Raw genomic sequence first — 22,993 nt, 5'->3', positions numbered from 1 at the left:
ACTTGGTCCATTGCTCTCTTGGTAGTATCTTATCAGAGTGTGAGAAAACTTCCATCCACATGAAAAGATTCTCAAGATTCTTTATTTGCCAGCGTCCCGACACAATTAAATTTAATTTGAGCGAGAGTGAAAGTGATGCACCTGCACAATAATGTGGCCCTAACAGTGAGTTCCACTTGGTTTGGGAGAACTATGGGGTAGCTGCACCTCACATGCTCGAAGTCCAACATCAACGTTACCTTCACCTTTGAAGGCCTTGGGGAAGAAATCTGAACTGATGTGAACCACTTACGAGCAGAAATCTTAGAAGTCGAAAAGCACGTTTATTTAAAATAATTCATCTTTTTTAACTATAATTCCAGAAAGGACAAGACGTGGTGAGAGACAGGCTTTTGAATGAGCCGATTACTGCATGATTCGTATGCAATCTCAAAATGTTCTGGTAAAACCACAAATCCAGCTGAGCAGGCAGCAGCCGGACGCGGGAGCTGAGGTGGTGGTGAAAACTGGACAAAATGGCGATGAAGCTCTGGCACGAAGCTCCGGCACTCTTCTCAGTTCTGCACCTGCTTCTGGCAAAGACGCAACTTTCTTACTGAGAACTTGCTTGAAGTTCATATGTTGATTCATCACTCAGTCATCTGGGGTAAAACCACCTCCTGCATGAGCTTTACCTGTGACATACCAAGGTAATCTATTACAATGTTTTGCACAAAACTTCATTGTTTTCACGAGAGAAAAGGAACAAACACTTTAACGACAATTTTACTTGTAAGCCATTTAAGTTACACTTTGTTAAATGAACAGATGGAAATGAGAATTTGCTTTCAACTGTACAAAAATAAGGTATTGTGCTTAAAAAGAAACCAAAGCGGACAGAGTGTTTACAGAAAGTGCATGGTGGTTATGAAAAGAAACAGAAGTTAAATTACAATTTCACAACTATCGTTACAACATTGTTATTAGTTCAAAACATTTAAAAAGAATGTTAAATGTTTTTTATTCCATAAATAATGCACGAACAAATATAGGGTAAACATCATGGGTAATGTTGCCAAAGTCAATAAAAAGAATTTGTAAAAACAGAGTATAGCCTATCATTTGCAGTCATTACCACTTCATTAAAATGTCCTAGTCCTATTTAAGAAATCTAAATGATTTTCAGTCAGACCCATGCAACATCCCACAGCCTGCATCTTCCAAGTATATGGAAGTGATTCTTAAACACAGAAATAAGGTTTAAAGCCTTTCTTTGCCAAATGAGCCAATTAATTTAACTGATTTAAATGCTGTCTGACATCACCTTCAGCACCAGACTTTAATGTTTTACTCGTCACCGTGAGGACCTTTGGCAGGTCCTTTGTCATAGCAGCATTGGGCCTTTCTAATGAAGTGGTTGTGTGGTTTCACATTCAGGGGAAGTTCATTTTCGAACAAAATAGTGTGACAAACATCTAAAAACACATCACCATAATCATACATGCACATCTATAGGTGAGTGACTTTAATAACAATGGAAAAAGGAACCTAGATGGAACTGTCAAGAAAGTATTCAGAGCATGAAAGCTCTGCCTCTGCGAAGAGCCGCATGCTTCATGGAGGATACTGATTTCATTCTCTGTATACTTTTCTCAAAAACCATCTTACACTTAATTAAAATGCCTAAGAAAAGCAGCAGGGAGGACGCGCAGATCTTCTATCCAACTGTCGCTTGTTTGTAGTCAGACTGTACTTTTGAGAAGCTAGCACCATCTGCTGAGCAGAGAGGAAACAACTTGGTCAGACGTGATTGTCTCGTCCAGCTCCCTCACCAAAAACACAACGACAAGCTGGGTTCAGTTGATTCTCTTTGATTGCAGCTGTACAGAATATTAAAATCTCACAAAGAAATATGTATCTATTTCAACAAAAAAAAATGAAGGTGCAGTCTTTGCATGCATCATGGCAACTTAACAAGATTTAAACACACGTACTCACTGCTGGATGAGTCAAACTGCTTTTTTGCTTGTGATGCCACAGTGAAGAGCAAGCGTGTTTCAATTTACAGACTTCTGAATATATATGCATAAAAACTACACTGAGCAGCCATTCTAATTATTTTCCTCTTCAATACTCGTTCCTCTGGATTCAACCAGCGGAAGCAGAAGAAACTGCCTCTGAACACCACTGGATAGTTATACCACCGATGAGATAAGCGAAGCATGCGACGTAGGCGGGGAAAAAAGCAAAATACTATCAAAGAGAGTCAAACTAAATGGCTTGCAGTGGATAAGGAACACATCCGAATGACTGTTGTTGGTCTTAAAGTAAAAAAAATTGTAAAAAAAATAAAACAAATGTTGATCCAGGTTCTTTGTCAAAATTATGCATCTATATTGGTTGTTTTAAGTAGTTGTTCCTGCATGAGTCACTGTACATTCTGTACCATGGAAATGGCTGTAAATGGGACAGGTACCAGAAGCAAACAAATCACATGCATCACCATCTCTAATATATTAGTTGTATCTCCAACAGAGGCAAATAATTGTTGACGTAAAAAAAAAAAAAGAAGAAGTTTCTGCTTCCCTATGCTGGTCCCTTAGAAATACTTTGTCTTTCCACGGTTGAAGTGCCTCGACACCTTGGAATCCAGATGTGAAGTTAATTCCCGAAACCCAGAGTTTTCCTCAGTGTGAAAGCAGTCACAATAGTTATTTTTGCTGCTGTGCCGTATCCTCTGTACTGTACCTCCAAAAGCTTCACCCTAACAGAGTCGTACTGTTAACAGTTTAGTGTTTTTCAGTATCGACCGAAAGAAGGATTGGTCAATACGCAGCAGCCGCGTAAAGCTAACCGAGGACAGCAAGCCTGACTGTCATGTCTGGTTTATGGTCATTAAAAGTGCTTTCTTAGAGCTCCAACAATAAAAACATTCATCCAAGTCAAGACACCTGACATCCTCTATTTCACACCCGTGAGTTCATGGTGGTGGTGGGGGGGTGTCAGGGGATTCAGATCCCTTATGTCCAGATCTCAGTCGGGACCATGGCCTCCTTCGTTCCAACTGAAGGCATGAGGTTATGCTCAGACAGGAAGTCCAGAGGAAACTGGACGAGGAAGCCTCGGATTTTGCGCAGTTCCTCTTGAGCACGGGCCTGGTCAGTGTGGGCTAAACCTCGTGTGGACTGGTACTGCTCCAGCTCCGACATGTTCCTCACCAGGGATGACGGGAGGCAACGGAATACCTGCACCCAAACACACAATTATTATGTTAGTGAGCATCTGAAGATGTAAATAAATACGTAAATTGGTCTGCTAATGGGTGTGACACTGTAAGAATTCTTCATTATATGACAGGCTGCCATGTTACTTTGCCCAGATATACACAGTAATGAGCTACGTCCATCATCCAGGAACTTTGTTTCAGCTTCAAGGATCACCACTAGCGCGAGTTCCCGGTCGATATTTTGGGGCCGGGCTGTTTGCACTTGTTTCCATTACCCAGGAACCTTTACAGGGCCAAAAAACGTCCCTGTAGTAGGAAAGGGGCTACCTGGTGGGTGGTCTCTGCTGATTGGGTGTCCTAAAAGCAGGAAATTACGTTCAGCCCTATCACGTCAACTTAAATCATGTGACCACAAATCGGTTAAGTATTTGGATCAGAGATATTTTGCTAAGAGTACATTTAATGCAGTTAGGGTCAGAAAAAACGATGGATGGGGGCCGATGAGATGGTTCATGTCTTGCTGTCATGTTACACCAATATAAAAGTCCGGCGGGGGGGGGTCTTTTAATCTCAATCGCTATGACCATGGTGTTGGTTTTTTTTTAAAGCAAGTTGCAACTGTTTGTTCACATGTTTGTTCTTCTCTTCATTCTTCTGCTGGCCGCTTGTGAAATGCACAAAATGCACATTACAGCGCTATTTTTTAAAGGAGCTTGAGGCAGGATTTATGAAAAAAATGCGTATACGTTTTAAGTTTTCTTGTAATAATGTCAGATGAAGCGTTCCAAACCAAAAAGAATGAGTCCTCTAGTGTATCTCTCCGTTGCCTTGAACAGGCTGTGTGCTGCAAAATGTGCTGCAATTCCGGGCCCGAATTTCCCGCGCTGTCCTGCGGATGTGACGTCACATGACGCTGCATGTGCGTTCTCCTGTGCCGGCTTCGCTGTTGGCTGCAGGAACCCCGACGGTCGTCGTGGCGCTAATGAGTCTCATTTCTTATTCTTGCCTCAAGCTCCTTTAAGTCATAGGTTCCTGTGTGGCAGATTTACCCTGAAATCTGCTAGAGGAAACGCGCCTAAAGGAACATTAACAATGTTGAGCTCAAATGGTCCCCCTACAGGTCAGGAGGTTAAGTCGCTGTTCCAACACCATCTGATTTATCCCTGTTTGGCATCATGCTCAGTCACTCTCTAGTTCTCTTCTGTCATTACTTTTCGAGTCTCGTAGTTCACCTCTGTCATGATGTCCAATGTAACTGCAAGCTAGTTTCACTGTTGTACAGGTGTGACATGGTGCCGTAAAGAGATAAACGGATATTTTGGCTGCTGTTCACGGATAGCCGTGACAGGAGACCGAAGCACTAGATCCTTCAAAGTGATGATTTAAACTCTTTTGTGCTGCTTTGAAGGGGACATATTGATAAAATAAGAGTTTTTGGTGCTTTAGAACATAAATTTGTATCTTTCGTCTAAAGCAACTACCAAATCTCAAAAAATGAATTCAACATAACACGACCCTGTCACTTTACTTGAGGGTCCTAAGACTGAAAACGTGTTTTGCAGCAATTCGTTCATATTTGTTAGGCATTGTGACATCACAGGCGACCTGTCCAGGGTGTTCCCTGTAATGAGCGGGGATAGGGTCCAGCAGACCCCCGTCACCCTTTACAGCGTTAAAAGGGTAAAGAAAATGGATGTGACATCACAGACAGTTAGGAGAGTATTGTGCCAGCATCGTTTCCCTTCATCTTTGCATTAGCTGAGTCTTCATGGTTTGGTAATGCAAAACTCTATGATAGATTTTTATTTTCTATTTTTTAAAAGGTACACACTGAGGAAGAGGGGCTGGAATAAAGCAGGATGGGTGGCTCTACCCTTAAAAAACAAACAAAGAAACAGCTGCTCTTAACAGACATGTACAAACACATTTATAAAGTACATCTTGTACTGCAGGTTAGGGATATTTACAACAAAGCGTGTCACAGACATTTCATTAATATCTGTGAGGAATGGGGATCAAAGAGACACGAAGGAACCGGTGCCTTATTTAGCTCAGGGGTCCCCGCCGTAGGTGTGAGTCCTTTTTAAAGACACTGTTTGAGATTTCCTTCCCTTCAGTCATTTTCTTGGCCGCTCGCTTGTTTTCTCTTCCTTTCGCCTCCAATCAATACTTTCTTGGATTTTCCCGTCCCCTCCGCCGTGATGTCTGCGTTAGCTCTGTGAGTTAGCTTGATCTTATTGCCCTCATTGATCTTTGTTGTTGGTGTGTGACATAAAAGTGAAGCAAATGTAGTTGTAACGAGGGAAAATCAGAGTTTCAGAGGATCAGAGTCCGACATTGCTGACGGCGGAGACCATAATAGGCAGAGAAGCTGAGTAAAAATGGGCAAATATTCCTCCAAATGAAATTAAATTCATATTTTCCCATGGAAATACATCTTGGTGTCCCTTTAAAACATATCAGTACATGAGAAGCAAAACTAAAGTCATGTGTCTGCAGACCAATCCCTTGGTACAAGTTTAATGTGCAATGTTATAAAAATCATTGAGTAATAAATTACGTTGATTAACTGACCTGAAAGCTGACCAGAATATCCGTGATTATAAGCAACAGCATAACTGAGCAGGCCTAGTTAAAGCACAGCGTACTGTACGTCGTTAAACAGGCATCAAAGGCACCTACCTTCTCGTAAATGGTAGCGTTGCGTCCAGCTGTAGTCATCCACACCTCTTTGTAGAAACGGTCACTGATGGGGTCAGACAGGTCAATGCTGGTGTCTGCGTGGCCTCCGAGTATAGTCCTGTCAGTGGAAATGAACAGTAAAACATAACCAAATGGAGCCGATTTTCCAAAATTATCATGCAGCATTTCTTGACAGGGGTGATTTATGACCCATCCATCATCCACCTACACCCACTCCTTCCTATTTAGGGTCACAAGGACCCTAAAGCTTGAAATATTCAGTTTTTCAAACATTTTAAAAACAAATCCTGAGTTATGAACATCAACAAGCGAGAAACCGCACCGGAAACATTCGAGGCGCAGCTGAAGCGCGTAGGGTCCGGCTTCATAGTGCTGTCCATCCATCACCGAGGCAACCTTTTCAGAGTCTTCAACAATCACAGCCACCTCACTGTCACGTTTACCCAGCATGCTTCTGTCATTGATGTTAGCAGAACCTGAAAAAAGAGGCGGAAAAAAAAAATCACTCATTATGCCAGATGGAACTTAAATTTCATGCATTTACTTAATTTTTGTGCGCATGCAGAAGGTATGACATTACAAAAAAAAAAAAAATATTAACTTATGTGGACAATTATCCTTACATCTTTCACCAGAATGTCTATTTTGGACAAAAATGTCTAAAACCAAATCAACAAAGTCGTTGTCATCTTTGGTTCACTCTTTTGGCCAGCAGGGGGCACTAGAGAGCTGCGTACCGAGCAGCAGCTGGCGACGACGGCACGAGAGGGAAAAGAGGCAGAAAATAAGGACAAACCAATGATGACCGTGTTGTCATCAGCGATGAGCATCTTGCTGTGGACGTAGATGAGCTCTGTGACCAAACGTCCCTCCAACTCGGCATGAGTCCGAAGCCCCGCGAAGGAGATGTAGTTCATCCACTGGTCATCCACTGGGAGATGAGTAAGAGGCCAGGGGAGGAGAGAAGAGAAAACACTGATTAAATAAAAATAATGACGCTTATCAAAATCTGACCCTAACTTCAACTGGCCAGATACTTAAATTTATATTAAATTTAGAACTTACTTTCTTTTTTAAGCTGAGAAATGATGGAATATTCTCCTCTGATCATGGTCCTGGGGAAACACATTTAAAACTCATCACAAAGTGCATCAAGGGTTGCACTAACGCATCTGACACTTAAAGTCAGCTTGAAAGAATAAAATGCATTCAGTTTGTGAGGACACTTCCTCATGTGCTTTCTCATTTCCCTTCCCTCTTCCTCTTTGGACACCAAATATGGTTTAATGTGAGTTACCAGCATTGTACCTGTAGTTGAAGTGCATGACAGCCTGGATGGCGTTCCCGCCGCCTGTAGTGATGTCTCCCTCGAAACCAGGAAGCAGAGGTGTGACCACGTACACGCGGTACTTCTTACCCTCCCTGGAAGCAGACGTACACATTTAGAGTACATAAAGTAGTCTGAGTGTGACGAGAAGGAAAGCAGAAGAAAACAGAAGTTGACTTCACAGACTGCTTAAAACAGAAGGAAGACGTGCAGAAGACACAGAATGACTCTCCGGAATTGACTACTGCTTGTTATTTATACCCTTTATAAGACTATTTCCTCTTGACTGTTACAAATAGACACTGTTAACCAAAGCAAATCCATCAGATAACCAAAGCTACACACACGAACAATGTATCTCTAAATAAAATATGTATGTATGAACAAAATCACTCCATGTAGCGTTGCCACATCTGGCTGAATACGAGCATCGTATCATGAGAGAGCTCATGTCAGCCCCCCATCAGTCCTGGTGGGACCAGGGGTGAAACGATAAAATACACTTCTAGTGGGACAAAGATGTACACGATTCATCTGCACACTACCGGCACTGCCAGCAGTGCTTTGTTACAGACACAACGCCGGCTGAAATAAATAATTGGAATTACATGCTGGAAAAGATGGACGAACATTTAGAAATCAATACATGTTATTTCACATATGCTGTTATTTTATAGTGCTTTTTTTTCTTTTACACACACAAATGACTTGAGTTAAAAGATATTACTTGTGGGCCCTGATGATCCTTTCAATGATGGCGTCTCCTATCTTGTTGTAGACCATCTTGTTTTCAGCACAACTGATGAAAAACTGATTCTAAGGAAGAAATAAGAGGACAAAGACACCAGTCATCATATTAAAATAGATATGAACCTTTGTTGTGGAGTGATGCAAATGAGAGTTGCTTTGAATGACAGAAGCATTTGAGTTAAAAACTTTACTAATTGAGCTCCGAAAAGCTTTCCTTTGTCTAACAGTTGATTACATAATTGGTCCTCTGATTGATTGCTGTGCTGCTCTGTCGGTGACAACACCGTTACGGTGATCATAAGAACCTGGCTGACAGCAAAGCTCAAAGTGAAGCGCGCTGGTGCCCGGCAGCGGCAGGCAGAACAACGTGAGAACAAGATCTTCACTTTTCCTCAACGGATCCCCGCGTCCCGGGCTGTTGTGACTGCAGAGGGGTGATTCTGCACCTCCGGGACCTGCTCCTGTTTTAACAGGGCTGCAGTGACGTCAGAGTTCAGTCTGATGTGCACCGCTGTGTTTAAAAAGTCAACAATGGCTCTGTAATTCAGCTCTGACACTTTTTGGAGACCTATTATTTGGACCAAATTGCTGGTTATGTGTCTGAGATTTGGCTCAGTTTGCGACAGAGAATGTGTTGAAGGTGCTGCACTTTGCACTTTGAATCTCTCACTTACTGCCAAACAGGCAGGCTGAGTAAACCCTGCGCTGATTCATGTGCCATTGCTTTCCTTTGGTTTTTAAACCTTGACCTCACTGTTGGTTTTACCTCGATGTAGATGAAGTGCTTGCTCTTGGCGATGACCTGGATGTAGGCATTGTGGATGGACTCCTCGTGGTATTTTATGCCTGCTGACCAGTCTGATGCTGACCGCAATGCCTTTTAAAAGAAGCACATGGAGTTATTATGATACATCTTAAAACAGGCAACAGCAACCCATTTCAACCTGAAATTTCCTCATGAATACGGATGCATCCGTGGCATGTTTTATTTAAAATGTTGACTACAAACAAAACGCAGGTGAATAAATAAGGATTTCCAACTCAGCCACCGTGGACTTCCGTTTACCCGTGTTTGGGTTGGTTAGCGACCGCAGCATAAGCAGAGAAGCTAGTCACAGACTTCAGTTTCACCAGGGGCATTCCCAGGTTCAGCAAGTCCTAGAGCTTCCCTAGGGCCTCGTCGAGGTGGAAATACCCAGAAGACTGTCCTACGGAGGTGTCCTAACCAGGTGCTGAAACCACCTCCACCTGCTTGCATCGATGTGCAGGAGCAGCGACGGATTTCTCGCATCTCGAATCTCATTCTCTCAGTCACAACCCACACTTTACGACCAAAGGTGAGAAACACATAGGGAGAACGGGTCTTATCTTTCGGCTGAACACTCACAGACATGTACGTAGTCCACATTACTGCATACGCCACAGCGATCCATCTGTGACTCTAGTGTTCCGTTCTGCCCTCAAGCACAAGTATCATGAGATACTTATACTGTAGCTCAGTGGTCGGCAACTGGCGGCCCGCGGGTCTCCAATAATATCTGGCCCGCCAGATGACATTGAAAATTTGATAAATAATTTTTTTTTTTTTTATAATTTTTTTTTTTTTTTTTTTTAATTATTTACTATCACAAAAACGACAATTTCATAGCGAATTCAAAGCCTTTATTTAGAAAAGATAAAATAAAATAAAAGTAGGATCTTCATGATTCCGGACGCACACAATTTGTCACCTGTCACCTGTAGCATAGGGGGGCCTTAATTAGAGGTGCACACAAATATTCGGGAGTGACGTAGGCACAGACTCCCGGCAAAACTCCTGAAGCTGTTGAAATGGTAAGACGTATGTGTCAAGTGATTTGTTGTGGTTTAAACTGTGAAAAATACAACTGATAACCTATCTTGAGTTTTGCTGTTGGTCTTTTAAATGGTAAAACGTCCATTATATGTGTAAAAATACGTCGGAAAATCCGCCTCATTTGCATATCCTCTCACTGGCTTCAGCAGACACAGAGCTGCTGCTCCGTGTGCTGACTGTCCCCTGTGCTACTGTTCATAGGTGCGTCATGGGTTTTTCATGTGTTTAATGTCGTTCTGTGTATTTTAAAGAAGGACTGCATTTGTTAGTAGCTTGACAGAAAATAATATTATTATCACCAAATTACTTATAAGCGGTTTCATAACGCAGCCACAGAGTAGCGCTAAAGCAGTAATAACACACTAATAACAGTCTGTAGCAAATTCAAGTTACTTTATTTAAACTAATGACTTTCTTAAATTACTTTTTTGTACAAGATATAATAGTATAATAATACCAATAGCCTATAGATAAGGGGAAAAAAGTTTTGTTTAGCAGAAAAAAAAACATGTTTCGCCTGATTGATGTGATGTTCTGGCCCACCGTTCAGTTGCTCCGAAAAAATTTCCCCGAGGCCAAACTTACTTGCCGACCCCTGCTGTAGCTACTCCATTTGAAGCAAAATGTCATCCCCCCTCAGCCCCAGCCTGAGAGGACATTCCACCCTTTACAGCTGAGAACCATGGCCTTAGATTTAGAGGTTTTGCTTCTCATCCTTGCCAATTCACACTTGACAGCGAGCCACTCCAGTAACACATCCTTGAATCGGCAACTTACTGGAACTGAGAGGTTTGCATGCCCGAGCCAAGGGGGGGGTTATACGCCCTTTTTAGAGTGTACCAAGACAAACCGCTCCTGGGCTGGGGGTCAAATGAAGAGAGATTGAACAGGAGACATATGAAGATAGAAGATCAACAAGTCCATCATCCCTTGTGAGGACAAAATCAAGGACGTGGGTCTGCCCGCCCTTGAGCTCAGCACTCACAGGAGGAGTCAGATACAGCAGGTGCCTGCTGTAACAGCTGGCAGCCAAAAGCCACTACAGTAACTATACTTTAATAGTTATAAACTAACAGAAGACCATGATACTGTACTTTCAATGTACAAACTTGTACAATGCTGACACTGTTTATGATGTAATGCAGTTTCAAGTCAGACAGTTTCAACAGATTAGAAATGAGAAGCTGGACACTGGTGTACAGAATCCCACAGAATCATCTACAACCTCAAACCATGAGACAAAGGAACTTGAAACCAAAACAGACAGGACTTGTGATGCCATCTCCATGCCCTTTTTTTTTTTTTTTTTTTAGGCACGCATTTTTGTTCAGAGGTTGCTGCCTTCTGGCTAAAAGCCTCAACCACATGCAGGAAGCCAGTTGTGGTTATATAACTTTTGGGCCCACAGGGAGGGTTTGCATGAACTCTCTTTCATTTGCTTCCAGCAAGGTTCGAAGTTGTGGAAAGTGGAGGATAGTGGGAGTTCAGCGCATGGTTGGTATTTTGTTTTCATGTTTTCACAAAGATAAACTTTTGCAATCCTTTCCGTTTTGAGACAAAGCTGCATGACAGGCTCCCTTACCTGGACTTTGGCATTAACGCAACCGGGGACTTGGTGTTTGAGCTCATCTGCAGTGGAGTGAGACTTGGGCAGCAGGAATGGATACGACAGCGACCGATACTTTGGCTTCATGATCTGCATGAGAAATGGTTGAAAAATTGAGGCTAAGAGAGGGTGAATTCAGAGTTGGAGCGAGAAGGATTAAGAAAAAGGAAAAACAGGTTAAGTGAAGGAAAAAGTTTGTAGCCTGGAAAGTAGCAGCATGGGGAATGAGCTATTTTTTTCCAGTCTTTGAGTCCAATATTCCCTACGGTCTTGCCAGGTTCATGTTTATATTACCCCTCAATATTTCCGCCAGTAAATCCTCTGCCCCTCAGTCCCTACAACTATCGACTTTTAATTATTTCCAAGCGGTAGTTCTAAAGTAGTTAACTGAAAAAAAAATTGAAATATTCAGGTGGAATGAGTTAAGTTTTAGGTTTTAACTGCTTTATAGCCCCATTTCTTTGTTAGCAGTGTATAGTGAAAAATAAATTGTATTGCCTTTGTAAAGTTCCAGCGCTGAATGAAGTGCCTCGCCACATCCCGGGCAGCTCTTCCGTGAACCACTGAGGCAATGTCATGCCAAGGCATTCTGGGAGTGGTGTACCTGTCGATAAAGTCTACAAAGACCAGAAACACATCCAAGAAGCCATCAATAAAGACGTAGATGTGAAGGAATGTAAAAACAGATAAAAGGCGTGGGATTGCAGAGTTAGGGGAAAGAATGTGGAACAAGTGTTTTATGGTTTTGATTTATACGACGTTATCAGGTGACTACGTGCAGTTATTGTACCACACTGGTTTAAAATTAACAATTTAAAGGAGGCTGGGACTTCCAACAACATGCCCTCAAAATGACAGAATGTGCATTTGTGCATTTGTGTACCGGACCATCAAAAGGCTTCTCCAGCTGGATCCAGTCCCTGTAGACGAAGTTGCAGTAGTCCTTCCCGTGCCAGAAGCGGGTGTTTCCTTGTAACTCACCAACACCGGTCTTAAGGCTTTGGACAGAACCGCTCCCTGCACACCATGCGAAGAACATAAATCTTTTAGTAGAAGCCCAGCTTTTGAAAGGTGCGACACAAAAACGGCTCGATTTAATCTCTTTTGGCTTCAGACACCTGCACTGTCAACGCTGCTGACGCTGTCCACGTGCTGCAGAGTGTGCTTGTGCCGCTGTATGTACATGCTGAAGCGGGCCATCCTGTTGCGGCCCACTCCCTTCAGCTTCGGCAGCTCCACGGGGTCGGCGGGCTGCGCCCCTCGTCCGTTGCTCTGAGAGACGCCATCAGCCACGGACACACCTTTACTAGATGGAGTATTGGAGTAGCCAGCCTGGGAACATCAAAACAACAAGAGACAACATAAAAGTCTTGCAGCATTAATACTGGTTATGCCTCGTTGGCATTACAGCCATAACTAATAATGCGGTAAATTGGACTTAGGACACTGTTGAAACAGTTCTGTTATAATTGTGATTTTATAGAAGCTTTCTTATTTGATTGTATAAGTCGCTTAATATGCCTAAGGTATATTAACCATGATAGCGGGGCAGCACGGTGGCTTAGTGCTTAGCACTGTTGTCTCACAGCAAGAAGGTTCCCGGTTCGACTCCCTGGCCCGGGGGGAGTCTTTCTGTATGGAGTTTGCATGTTCTCCCTATGCTTGCGTGGGTTTCCTCCGGGTACTCCAGCTTCCTCCCACAGTCCAAAAACATGCATACTAGGTTAATTGATGATTATAAATTGCCCGTGCTGCTCCCTTATTTAAAAATCTAAAGATTCTTACTATTTATGACATCAACAGTTACCAAATATGCATTTTTCTTTACAAAATATTTTCCTCAGAAGGAAATGTTCCTGAGCACTTTAGTTCATACTTTGCCACTAACTCCCAAATTCATTCCGACTCAACTCGGCAGGCCCTAGCCCTACATCCGCCTAAATGTCTGGAATCAAGAAGCCAATTTTTGTTTAGATTTAGAGGTGTCAAAATCTGGAATAGTTGGTACCATATTGCAAAACATTGTAGGTCCCTATCCATGTTCAAAAGTCGCTCAAGAGAGCATTTAATTCAAAAATGTAGTCAAGAAAGCTCTTAATGTTCTTTTGCACTTCATATTCTGTGTTGCCATTTGTTCAGCTTAATACTCATATTTTCATGATCATGTGTACAGTAATTTTTTTTTATCTTTTTTTTTTTTATTATTATTATTTTTTTTATTATTTTATTTTCATTCAATTTTTATGATTTATTTTTATTTTTATGATTTTATATCCTCATAAGGATTTTGTTAAATGTTATTAGGTGGGGGCTCCTCATAAGCCTACTGGCTTGCTCGCTCCTCCCTGCACAGTTTCTTTTAACTGAACTTACTTGTGTAATGTTCTTTTTTTTAATGTTATGTGCTAAATAAACTAAACTAATAAATTGCCCGTAGGTGTGAGTGTGCCTTGTTGTTTCTATATGTGGCCCTGCGATAGACTGGTGACCTGTCCAGGTGAACCCCGGGGCTCCAGCAGACCCCCGTCACCCTGCAAAGGACACAATGGGTATAGAAAATGGATGGATGGATGGTTAGATGGATGGATAACCATAATAGCTGTTATTATAATGTATAGAAATAGTTTGAGGTTTCTGCTGCAGCTTGCACACACATAAGATACACCACACCCATTAAAACGTTTGTCTCTAACAGTTAAGCTGCACATATGTTATCTACTGATACAAAACGAGGAAGGGTCTCCCTCTGCGTAGGTGGGACCAAAGAGTGAAAAGGCAGTGTTTTCTGTAGTTCGGGGCTTCACTCTTTCCTTCCTGTTCAGTGGGAGCGAGACTGAAGCCTCAGCGCTGATTCTGTAATTATTCTCTGCATGTGGTAACAAATACAATGCTCGACTCAAAAGAATAGGAGTCTGTTGTCTTTTCATTTAAGGCACAAAGATCGTGGGCAGAAGGAGATTTAAGATGTATCCCTCAGAACGGTTGACGGATGATATTTCAATGTTCAGTCAATAAAATAATATATAACATTACAATAAGTTATTTGTCGAAAGTGACTTAGACAGTGATGATAGGCAAGCTACATCATAGAGGAGCCGTAAGTGGGAAAGCTTAAGTGCCACTACAGACAGCCAGAATGTGAGAGAGCTAGGTGAAAGTCTTAAGAGACAGTACGATAAAAAGGGGAGTAGAGTAGAGAGTAATATAGAGAAAACTGTACACGTGGATACAGGTGACGAGCGATCGGAGAAGATCAAGTCAAGTGTCTGTTACGAGAGACGTACAGGTGGATGTGTTAGTGGAGGAGATGTGCTCAGAAGAAGTTGGGCTCCTGCTCTAGTTGCATTCTGTATGTTGTTTCATTGTTGGAAAATGAAAACAGTCTGGATTGCTGTGTCTAAGGGGGCAGCGCTGGCTGCTAGGCAACGTTGTTTGGCCTTTTGGTTACATTGGTTTGAAAGTAGCCATCAATCTGTAAGGAAGTAGGCTATAAGTGACTGAAAATCAGATCCAAAAATGGGGTAACATGTGTCCCTTCAGGCTGACCGAAAACCAGATCCACTACCACGCCCTGGACCATCTGGAGGGATTTTTACTGCACAAGATGGGAGACCCACTAGAAGGGCGTCACATAAGTTGAAACAAGAGGTAAACATGGCCTGCATCAAGAGCTGCGTATCCTGCTGAGTGAAATGCAGTCTGATTTTTCTTATAATGAATAATGCAATGTGGGCCGACCATTCCAGAGGCAACATGTTGAGGGAAAGACAGCTGGTCATCAAGCGTGACATCCAGGTTCTTAGCCACCTTGGTTTGGGCTGGAAACAGGGAGCCACTGTTGATGTTGAGAGCTATGGTTTGTTTGCACAATCAACAGAGCCACTATATCAGAGTTAAACTGAAATCCACACCAACACGGTGGGGTCGTCAGGGAGGAGCTGCAGGTGGAACTGCAGCAGTGATAGGAAAACCCTACAAGGGGATAATCTTCAGACGTAGCGAGGTGGCGTACATGGCCAGGAGAAGGGGCCCTAGCACTGTGCCTTGGGGCACTCAAGTGTGGTGAAGCGGTAAGAGAGACCTTTTTCGTAGCCATGACACACTGAACGAGCACAAAGTGAGGTAGTGTGTTCCACAACCAGGACAAACATCTACAGGACTGTCTCAGAAAATTAGAATATTATGGTAAAGTCCTTTATTTTCTGTAATGCAAAAATGTCATACATTCTGGATTCATTACAAATCAACTGAAATATTGCAAGCCTTTTATTATATTAATATTGCTGATCATGGTTTACAGCTTAAGAAAACTCAAATATCCTATCTCAAAAAATTGAATATTCTGGGAATCTTAATCTTAAACTGTAAACCATAATCAGCAATATTAAAATAATAAAAGGCTTGCAATATTTCAGTTGATTTGTAATGACTCCAGAATGTATGACATTTTTGTTTTTTTTAAATTGCATTACAGAAAATAAAGAACTTTATCACAATATTCTAATTTTCTGAGACAGTCCTGTACATCCAATCCGGTATTCCTCCTGACTGGGGAACAGTGTTCGAGCACTGTCCTTGCTGGACTTTTTCCTGCACTGTTTTTATCTTGAGTCAGTAAGCAGTTGCTGTTTGTAAATGACTGTTTGACATTAATGACTGAGAAGCTTTTTTTCTGGGTCAAATGCACCTGGCAAGGTTATCGGTGTGCCAGTTAGGTCATCCAGGTACAGCACCTCAGCAGCTTCAAATGTTGACTTAGTTTCACTTGCATGACGCAATCCATCCAGTGTCCAAGTGCGATTGATCATTAAAATGTGCGTTGTTTGACTAGTGTGAGCGCTCCAGTCTGTGGTTTTATATGGCACTATCCCTGCTCTCTGGCACAGCTGGAAGAGCTTCAAGACACTCCCACATTAGCCAGATTATACTGTGTAATGCCTCAGCACGATCGCCAATTGCATATATGCCATCACATCATTAAATTAAGTGTCCCTTTTATGATTTTAGGAGTACGATCAATTATTTTTTCAACGCAAGCTGAACAAAACCCTCCTGTAAAAGTCTTCTATGAGAGTGATAAAAACAATTTATCAGATGATAAAATATGCAGCAATGAAGGAGTATAAAAAAGGACTGTGGCCTTATTAACCAGCAAATACTTAGACTGTGGCCTAAGTATTTGCTGGAAACAATTTTCCAGTCAATAAACTTCTTTGAAACAATTATTTTTATATCATATGTATACTGAAATTCTTCACTGATTTATGCAAATGAAATATGACCTCATTAAATATAAGCTGATTTGTATAAATGTCCAGTCAACAAACTGCATAATTCACTATATATAATTAATTGAAAGTGCTTAGTGTCAGTTTAGTATCAGTGCCTTTTTTTTACCCATTTTCCCTGTTGTAGAAGCCAAACAGTTTTCTTTTAACCCTAACCACAGGAAAGCAAGATGGAGAAAAAAAATAGAAGGAAGCAAAATGGACAGAATCAGGGCTGGTTCTACGATTTTGGTGGCTCTAAAGGAGATTTTGTTTGTGGCCTCAGCAACACTCATAGCACAAACACCAAATATCACACTGCGTACAACTGAAAGAACAGACCATAATATAGACGGACAAATGCATTATCAACAAATCTCTATTTATTTAAGAGCATTTATACCAGGAACCAGCCCTGGACAAAATGATGATAGACCGGCAATGATGGAAAGAAAGGCAGGACAATATTCCGACATGTAAGCAGCTGGAACTATCAGGGAGGACATAACCAGAGAGAAAAAGGAGAGATTGAAGTCCCTGGACAAAGAAGCCAAAACAATAGGCAGAAACCAGCAGAAACCCTACATCATCACATTAAATAAACACAAAGTTGAATTAGGACTGTTTATTCAGTTTCTGACCTGCTCAAGAGCCACTGAGCGAGTCACGCTGCCAACATCCGTCAGCCGATGCTCTCTGTCGTCCCAGCGACCATATGCAAGGTCGATCCCGCCCACAAAGGCCACTGATTGGTCGATAACCACGATTTTCTCATGATGTGCCCACAGATACACGGAGGAGGACACGTGGTCCGGATGACGCATCACCTGGAAAACAATTATACAACAAGGAAAAAGAGCACACATTTAGACATCTGGGTATAAAAAATATGTGGAAAATTGAATAATTTTGCATTATTTGTCAATCTGTTGTTTAGCTATGACAGTGATTAATTTGTGAGATGTGGGCTTGACAACGTAGGTGGATGTCCGACGTATTCACAACGCATACCTTGATGTTGGGGTGCAGATGCATGAGTGTCCTTTTGCTGTATCCTGAATTGATGCCGAGGGCCAGCTCCACCTCCTTGTACAACATTACAAAGATTCGCACTCCCTGTTGCTGCGGACAGAGAGGACATGAGTACATTATATTTTCACTGCCACTGTTATAAGTCGATTCTAAATCCTTACTGATATCTATCTTTCCCTTAGTACTGCTAATGATTTAATTTGTTCAAGCAAGAGGAAACACTGAAATGCAAGGAAATTGAGTCAATCACCTCCACAATTGTATGTTGCACCTCCAAAACCTTGACAGAATCTGCACAAATGTATGTGCTAAAAATTAAAAAAAAGCCTGAAAATTGTAGTGAGGAGTTTCTGTTTTAGCCTTGATGAGGGCATTTATAGCAGAAAAACTAGCAGAGTTTGCCAAAGACAATGATGGATGGCGTTAACTGCATCGTCGATGTCTGGACCCCTGGTTCTATGACATATCAAGCATGTTCATGTAGGCCCTATCTGTATTAAAAGTGCGGTACTTGGGTACAGAGTGGGCTTGGGCTGGAAATGGTCAAACGGTTACTAGGCCTGACCTACAACCAGGAAACTTCCACTCCTAGTCCATATGAGCAAACACAGGCAGGGCCACGTGGGCCCCTGTCTGAGCCCACTTTTAGCTTATATGAGACCTACACGTAAATGCTACATCGGACACAAGCAGAACATGGGTTTCAAACTCTGCGATTCGGGACATGAAAAGGGTTGTTCTTTTCTCTACTAACTTTATTAACCTTCTTTCCATTTACTCTCAAATAAAGACCAGCGCACCAGAGAGGTTCCTGTCAGGGCCTTGTGCTGAAGGTCCATAATGAAAGCTGAGAAATCTCACAGCTTTACTCTATGATAAAACTAGGATCAATCAGAGGTTTGATAATTGTAATAACCCAGCATATCTGTTGTTTGATGCATTGAAAGTAGCTCTTGATTATGTGCATAATGTGAGGCAGGGCTTAAATGAGGATGTAAGTTTATATTGCTGCTCCAACTGGGTTTCTGCTTGCAGAAACTCAAGAAAACCCGTGTTTTACCCGTTAAAAAGGTGGTTATACTCAAGTATTTATTATCCTTGGCTACACGTTTCGTGTTCTAACCATTAACATAACTTTATTGGATTTGTAGGGGCAGCAGCCTAAGCACACCTTCCCCTCCTCAGCCGACCCCTCCAGTCCCTGGGGAGGATTCAGAGGGGCTTCAGTGTCTAGTTGTTCTGCTTTGGATTCAACTAAAGTCTCTCAACTACTTGTGGACATGCTTCTATGTTGAGAGATTTACTGAAAGTAGAAGGTAAAAAAAAGCATGAGTTTGCATTTCAAAAAAGTTAAGCTGTCTTTGCAGCTGTGTTTTACTGAGAGGTTAAAACATTTCCATGTCAAGGATATGTTCTGGTCATGAGTTCAGTTCTTGGCCAGTGTTGCTTTTTTCCCCAGATTATAGTTGTGTAATGGAAGTGTACTTACTGCTTTGCGTTTGAGGATACAGTCCAGCCTCCATCTGTTGCCCTCTACAACAGGCCTTTTCAGAAAGATTTCTGGACTCAGCCTAGGGGGGAAATAAAAAAAAACACAGACAGAACCCACATTTTAGAGGGAGAAGCAAATGAAGAACAACATTTTGAAGGGCACATTAATAGTAAATAAAGGAATCTTGACGTTCACCAGTCAGAGCCACCAGAGATCTGTATATACAGTAAAACAGACGTTACATAATGATTCAGTCTCCAGAGTCACTCGTGTTGGCATCCTGAGCTCTCACATCTACAATGCCACTGGCTCACATGACACAAGCTGGCACCTCTAACAAGCCTGGTGATTACAGCCTCGCAACACTGGGATTTCAGCCTCGTCAAACAGGTGTGTATTTGTCGTTATGGGGCCATAAACTATTATATTTGAAAATTACAGAGGCAGGGGTATTATGACTGTGTCAGTTATGAGAAATACAACATATTATAAAAAAATAAAAAACCAAAAATTCAATTGAAGAAGCAGCAAACAAGGCAGACTGGTAAGATTCAGCCAGAGGCAGGAAAAGATATCTCTTCTATTTGGCTTACTGACCAAATACTGGTTATTGTACCTTGAGGGTATAATAATATAAAGACCGACTGCCAGTGTGAGAACAGTAACTATTTTTGAGGTGGAGGAAACACAAAAACAGGTCAGACAGTAAATCGAGAAAAGTACAGCGAGAGAGACAAAAGGGTTGAAGCAGATGTGTAAACAGATATGAAGACTGAACGTCTATTCTCGGTTTGAGGCTGTAATTACAGCCAGTGCCACGTCCCCGGCTCTCTGGCCAGCACAGACTTATGGGTAATGCATAATGCATTGAGTGACAGCAAGTGCCACATTAACTGCTACTGGGGGCGAACTTTCCTGTCATTCATTGGCAGAACGATGCCGGCCATTCCAGCGCTCCAGCTGGAAGTAACAACGGAATCCTGCAATTACGAGTAATCGCTGTGCTACCTGTATTTTTAACCCGTATAATCAAACAAACGTGCAACATTATCTAAAAAAAGCCTATTTATTCTGTGATTTTAACTTAGGGAAACATGCAGAGTTAAAGCAGCTCCAGTTATTGGATGGTAAGAATGTGACTTAATAGCAGAGGTTTATAATCAAGTTGCCGTAAAGTAAAACTCCTGTTGAGCAGTTTCCTGCGCCTCCACGAGGGCGATAGCCTCTTTATGTGGTGTGCCCGCTCAACCATCTGAGCTAAAAAGGACTGTTTTTAGAGCCTCCCTCCAAATCTAATGCAGATGTGGCACAAATAACAGTCAATAGATGCAAAAGGAGGAGGAGAATTCATGGCCTCTGCTTCTAACCCGTTCTTTTTTTTTTCATAAATATCTAAGTATTGATCCAGATGGAAGCATAGGCCATGAACTCTCCACCTTTTGCCTCTATTGACAGTTGAATGCCACCGGAAGGAGATGCCTGCACAAACAGTACTTTTTATACACTTGTTTATACAAATAAGCCCCGTTCAAATGGCCTAGGATTATCAAACTTGACAAAACGGTGGGAAACACAGATGTTTGGATGTAATTTTTGAGTTACAGCAGATCCACAGTTCATAATAGTTTGTTTGTTACGCTACCTACCTACCTACCCTGTTATTTACGAGAAAATTGCATTTTTTAATCTTGTCAAAGGCTTAAAATAGCTATTTGATCAGATTAAATTTAAATTTGATTTAATCGAATGCCCTGAGAGCTAACTAATCACTGCATTGTTTTAAAATAACTTATAACTTGCAACAACTGTGCCGCTTCCATTTAATCTGGGACTTGTGTATGGCATTTCATTATTTTCAAGAATAGTACCGGTACTCGTGAAAAATTGCATGAATGAAAAGCATGTTCGATGGTTTGGAAACAAAACTCTCTTGATGGCCATGCAGGCTTCACAAGAGCCAGGTGGAGTAACATATTCATGGAATAGGTGAGTGATCACGTAATCAAATGTATGCATAAAGGGAGGGTCCATGGTTCCCTAATCCAGGCCCTGTGTTTGCAGAATTATACACACAATTAACACGTGCACTGTCACGTGCATACTTCACTGCAGGTGCCAATCTCTGTGTTCATTTTTGTGTTTTCCATGTGCAGAAATTTTGCCAGAATTAGACTCCATAGCATCAGATACCTCAACAGAAGACCAAAATAAATGTACCTGTGATAAACACTATGCTCCTGATTGAGGAAATAAACAGAGACTGCATGAAGAAATGTGTCTTTACCTTCTGCTATTTAATGTCAGACAGATATTTGTTTCCTTGGATAAAGTATACTGTAAGTTAGACTGGATTTAGCTGTATTTCAGTAAAAAAAGATTATTTCTCAAACTTTAGCCCTAAAAATGGTCTTCCGCTAATTCCATATCCTGCACACAAACTCACCACCAGTCAGTGATGAAGATCTCCTCTTTCGCCTCTTCCAGGGCGTCCGCCACGTCCTCCATGTAAGTCTTTCCATTCACGTACCTGCGGCGTCATTGTTATAGTTAGATGATTTGTGTTGATATGTACACAGAGACAGACAAAAATGCACACAAGCAGGTATTATGTTTCACTTTGAAACTCAAAACAGCAGATGAGTAGCTTGCCACTAAACCTCTCATAAACTCTCAGCCGAAGGGAAGAAAAATGAAGAAAAGTAACGTGAAAGGTGACAAAAGTGCATTTCTGCTCACCGCTCTCACTCTTGTGACTGTTTAATGCTCTCACACGTCTAAGGTCACACCCATCAAACAGTCATCATGACATAACTCTCTTTAAAGATTCTTTCCTCATTAGCAACTGAAAACCATGAGAATTTAATGATTTCATCACAAGCACGATACTGAATCAAAGAATCTGCCAGCTGAGGGGGAGAGGATGCAAATAAAGAAATGAATAATGGTAACACAGCCAAAATGGAGTGTTCACTGCTCAGTTTTCTCATATATTTCCATAGTTACCGGTGACAGATGAACACAGGGAGGCACAGAAAATCATTTTTTTGTTTATTTTGTTCACAAATACGTCTCTGTTGAAAAGAATGTAATTACCAAACCACTTGTACAGACTTGCGTTGCCTCAGCTGAGCTACAAATCCACAATGTGACACAGTGTAAATGCTAGACAGCATAAGAGGGCTTTAAAGTTTGTGAGATTTCAGTTTCTGAAACCTCTATTATAATTTTCTTAAGAAATGTGATGTAAAACATCATCAGATGTTAACACAAGTCCCAAAAGTTGATCAAGACAGTTTAGTTATACAATCAAGACAAACACTGAATATTTCTAATAACGTCAAATAAAATACTTTGACCATTTTTATTAATAATTCTACGACACCACCACATTGGTGGCAGCCGTTTGGCAATAGTTCTGGTCATGTTCCGTTCTTCTGTTTTCTAGTCATTTTTATTTTTTTTCCACATAATTTGAACATTTTTCAGTGCTGGTTTTGATGCTGCACTGTTAACTTGTATCTGTTTCAACAGCTGTTAAGATGAGTAACCATGACAACAAGAAAGCTGTTTACCTATAGGAATAGCTAACTGAGCTTTTTAAATTAAGTCTAGTTGAATTCAAGTTGCAGCAACACTTGACTGTGGGTGTTTCCAACGTACCTTTGTCATACCAATAAACAACCAATTAAATGTCTTTCTGCTCGGTACACAACGTTTAAACCAATTATTCCTCCAAATGTTTATGCAGACCTTTTT

At 41.5% G+C, this 22,993-nt stretch overlaps 1 protein-coding gene across 2 annotated transcripts in view; it reads right to left on the bottom strand.

The window, feature by feature from the left end:
* Positions 1–752: 752 nt before the first annotated feature.
* The window catches only part of pld1a (phospholipase D1a), a 45,370-nt gene continuing 23,129 nt past the window's right edge, over positions 753–22,993 (bottom strand). For both annotated transcript variants that reach the window (XM_061744255.1, XM_061744254.1), the window contains exons 11-26: positions 21,681–21,764; positions 19,235–19,316; positions 17,725–17,835; positions 17,355–17,540; positions 12,565–12,778; positions 12,335–12,463; positions 11,945–12,063; positions 11,423–11,536; positions 8,752–8,862; positions 7,963–8,051; positions 7,217–7,330; positions 6,974–7,023; positions 6,705–6,839; positions 6,231–6,384; positions 5,888–6,005; positions 753–3,224 (exon numbers count right to left, since the gene is read on the bottom strand). In XM_061744255.1, coding sequence (XP_061600239.1) covers positions 3,000–3,224; positions 5,888–6,005; positions 6,231–6,384; positions 6,705–6,839; positions 6,974–7,023; positions 7,217–7,330; positions 7,963–8,051; positions 8,752–8,862; positions 11,423–11,536; positions 11,945–12,063; positions 12,335–12,463; positions 12,565–12,778; positions 17,355–17,540; positions 17,725–17,835; positions 19,235–19,316; positions 21,681–21,764 — 2,035 coding nt within the window. In that variant the 3' untranslated portion in view covers positions 753–2,999. The remainder of the gene's footprint in view (positions 3,225–5,887; positions 6,006–6,230; positions 6,385–6,704; positions 6,840–6,973; positions 7,024–7,216; positions 7,331–7,962; positions 8,052–8,751; positions 8,863–11,422; positions 11,537–11,944; positions 12,064–12,334; positions 12,464–12,564; positions 12,779–17,354; positions 17,541–17,724; positions 17,836–19,234; positions 19,317–21,680; positions 21,765–22,993) is intronic.

Source organism: Cololabis saira, chromosome 16 (assembly GCF_033807715.1).
Source record: "Cololabis saira isolate AMF1-May2022 chromosome 16, fColSai1.1, whole genome shotgun sequence".
NCBI classification, from domain to species: Eukaryota; Metazoa; Chordata; class Actinopteri; order Beloniformes; family Belonidae; genus Cololabis; species Cololabis saira.
The sequence above is the reverse complement of the archived record's forward strand: the minus strand, read 5'-3'. Positions and strand labels throughout refer to the sequence as shown.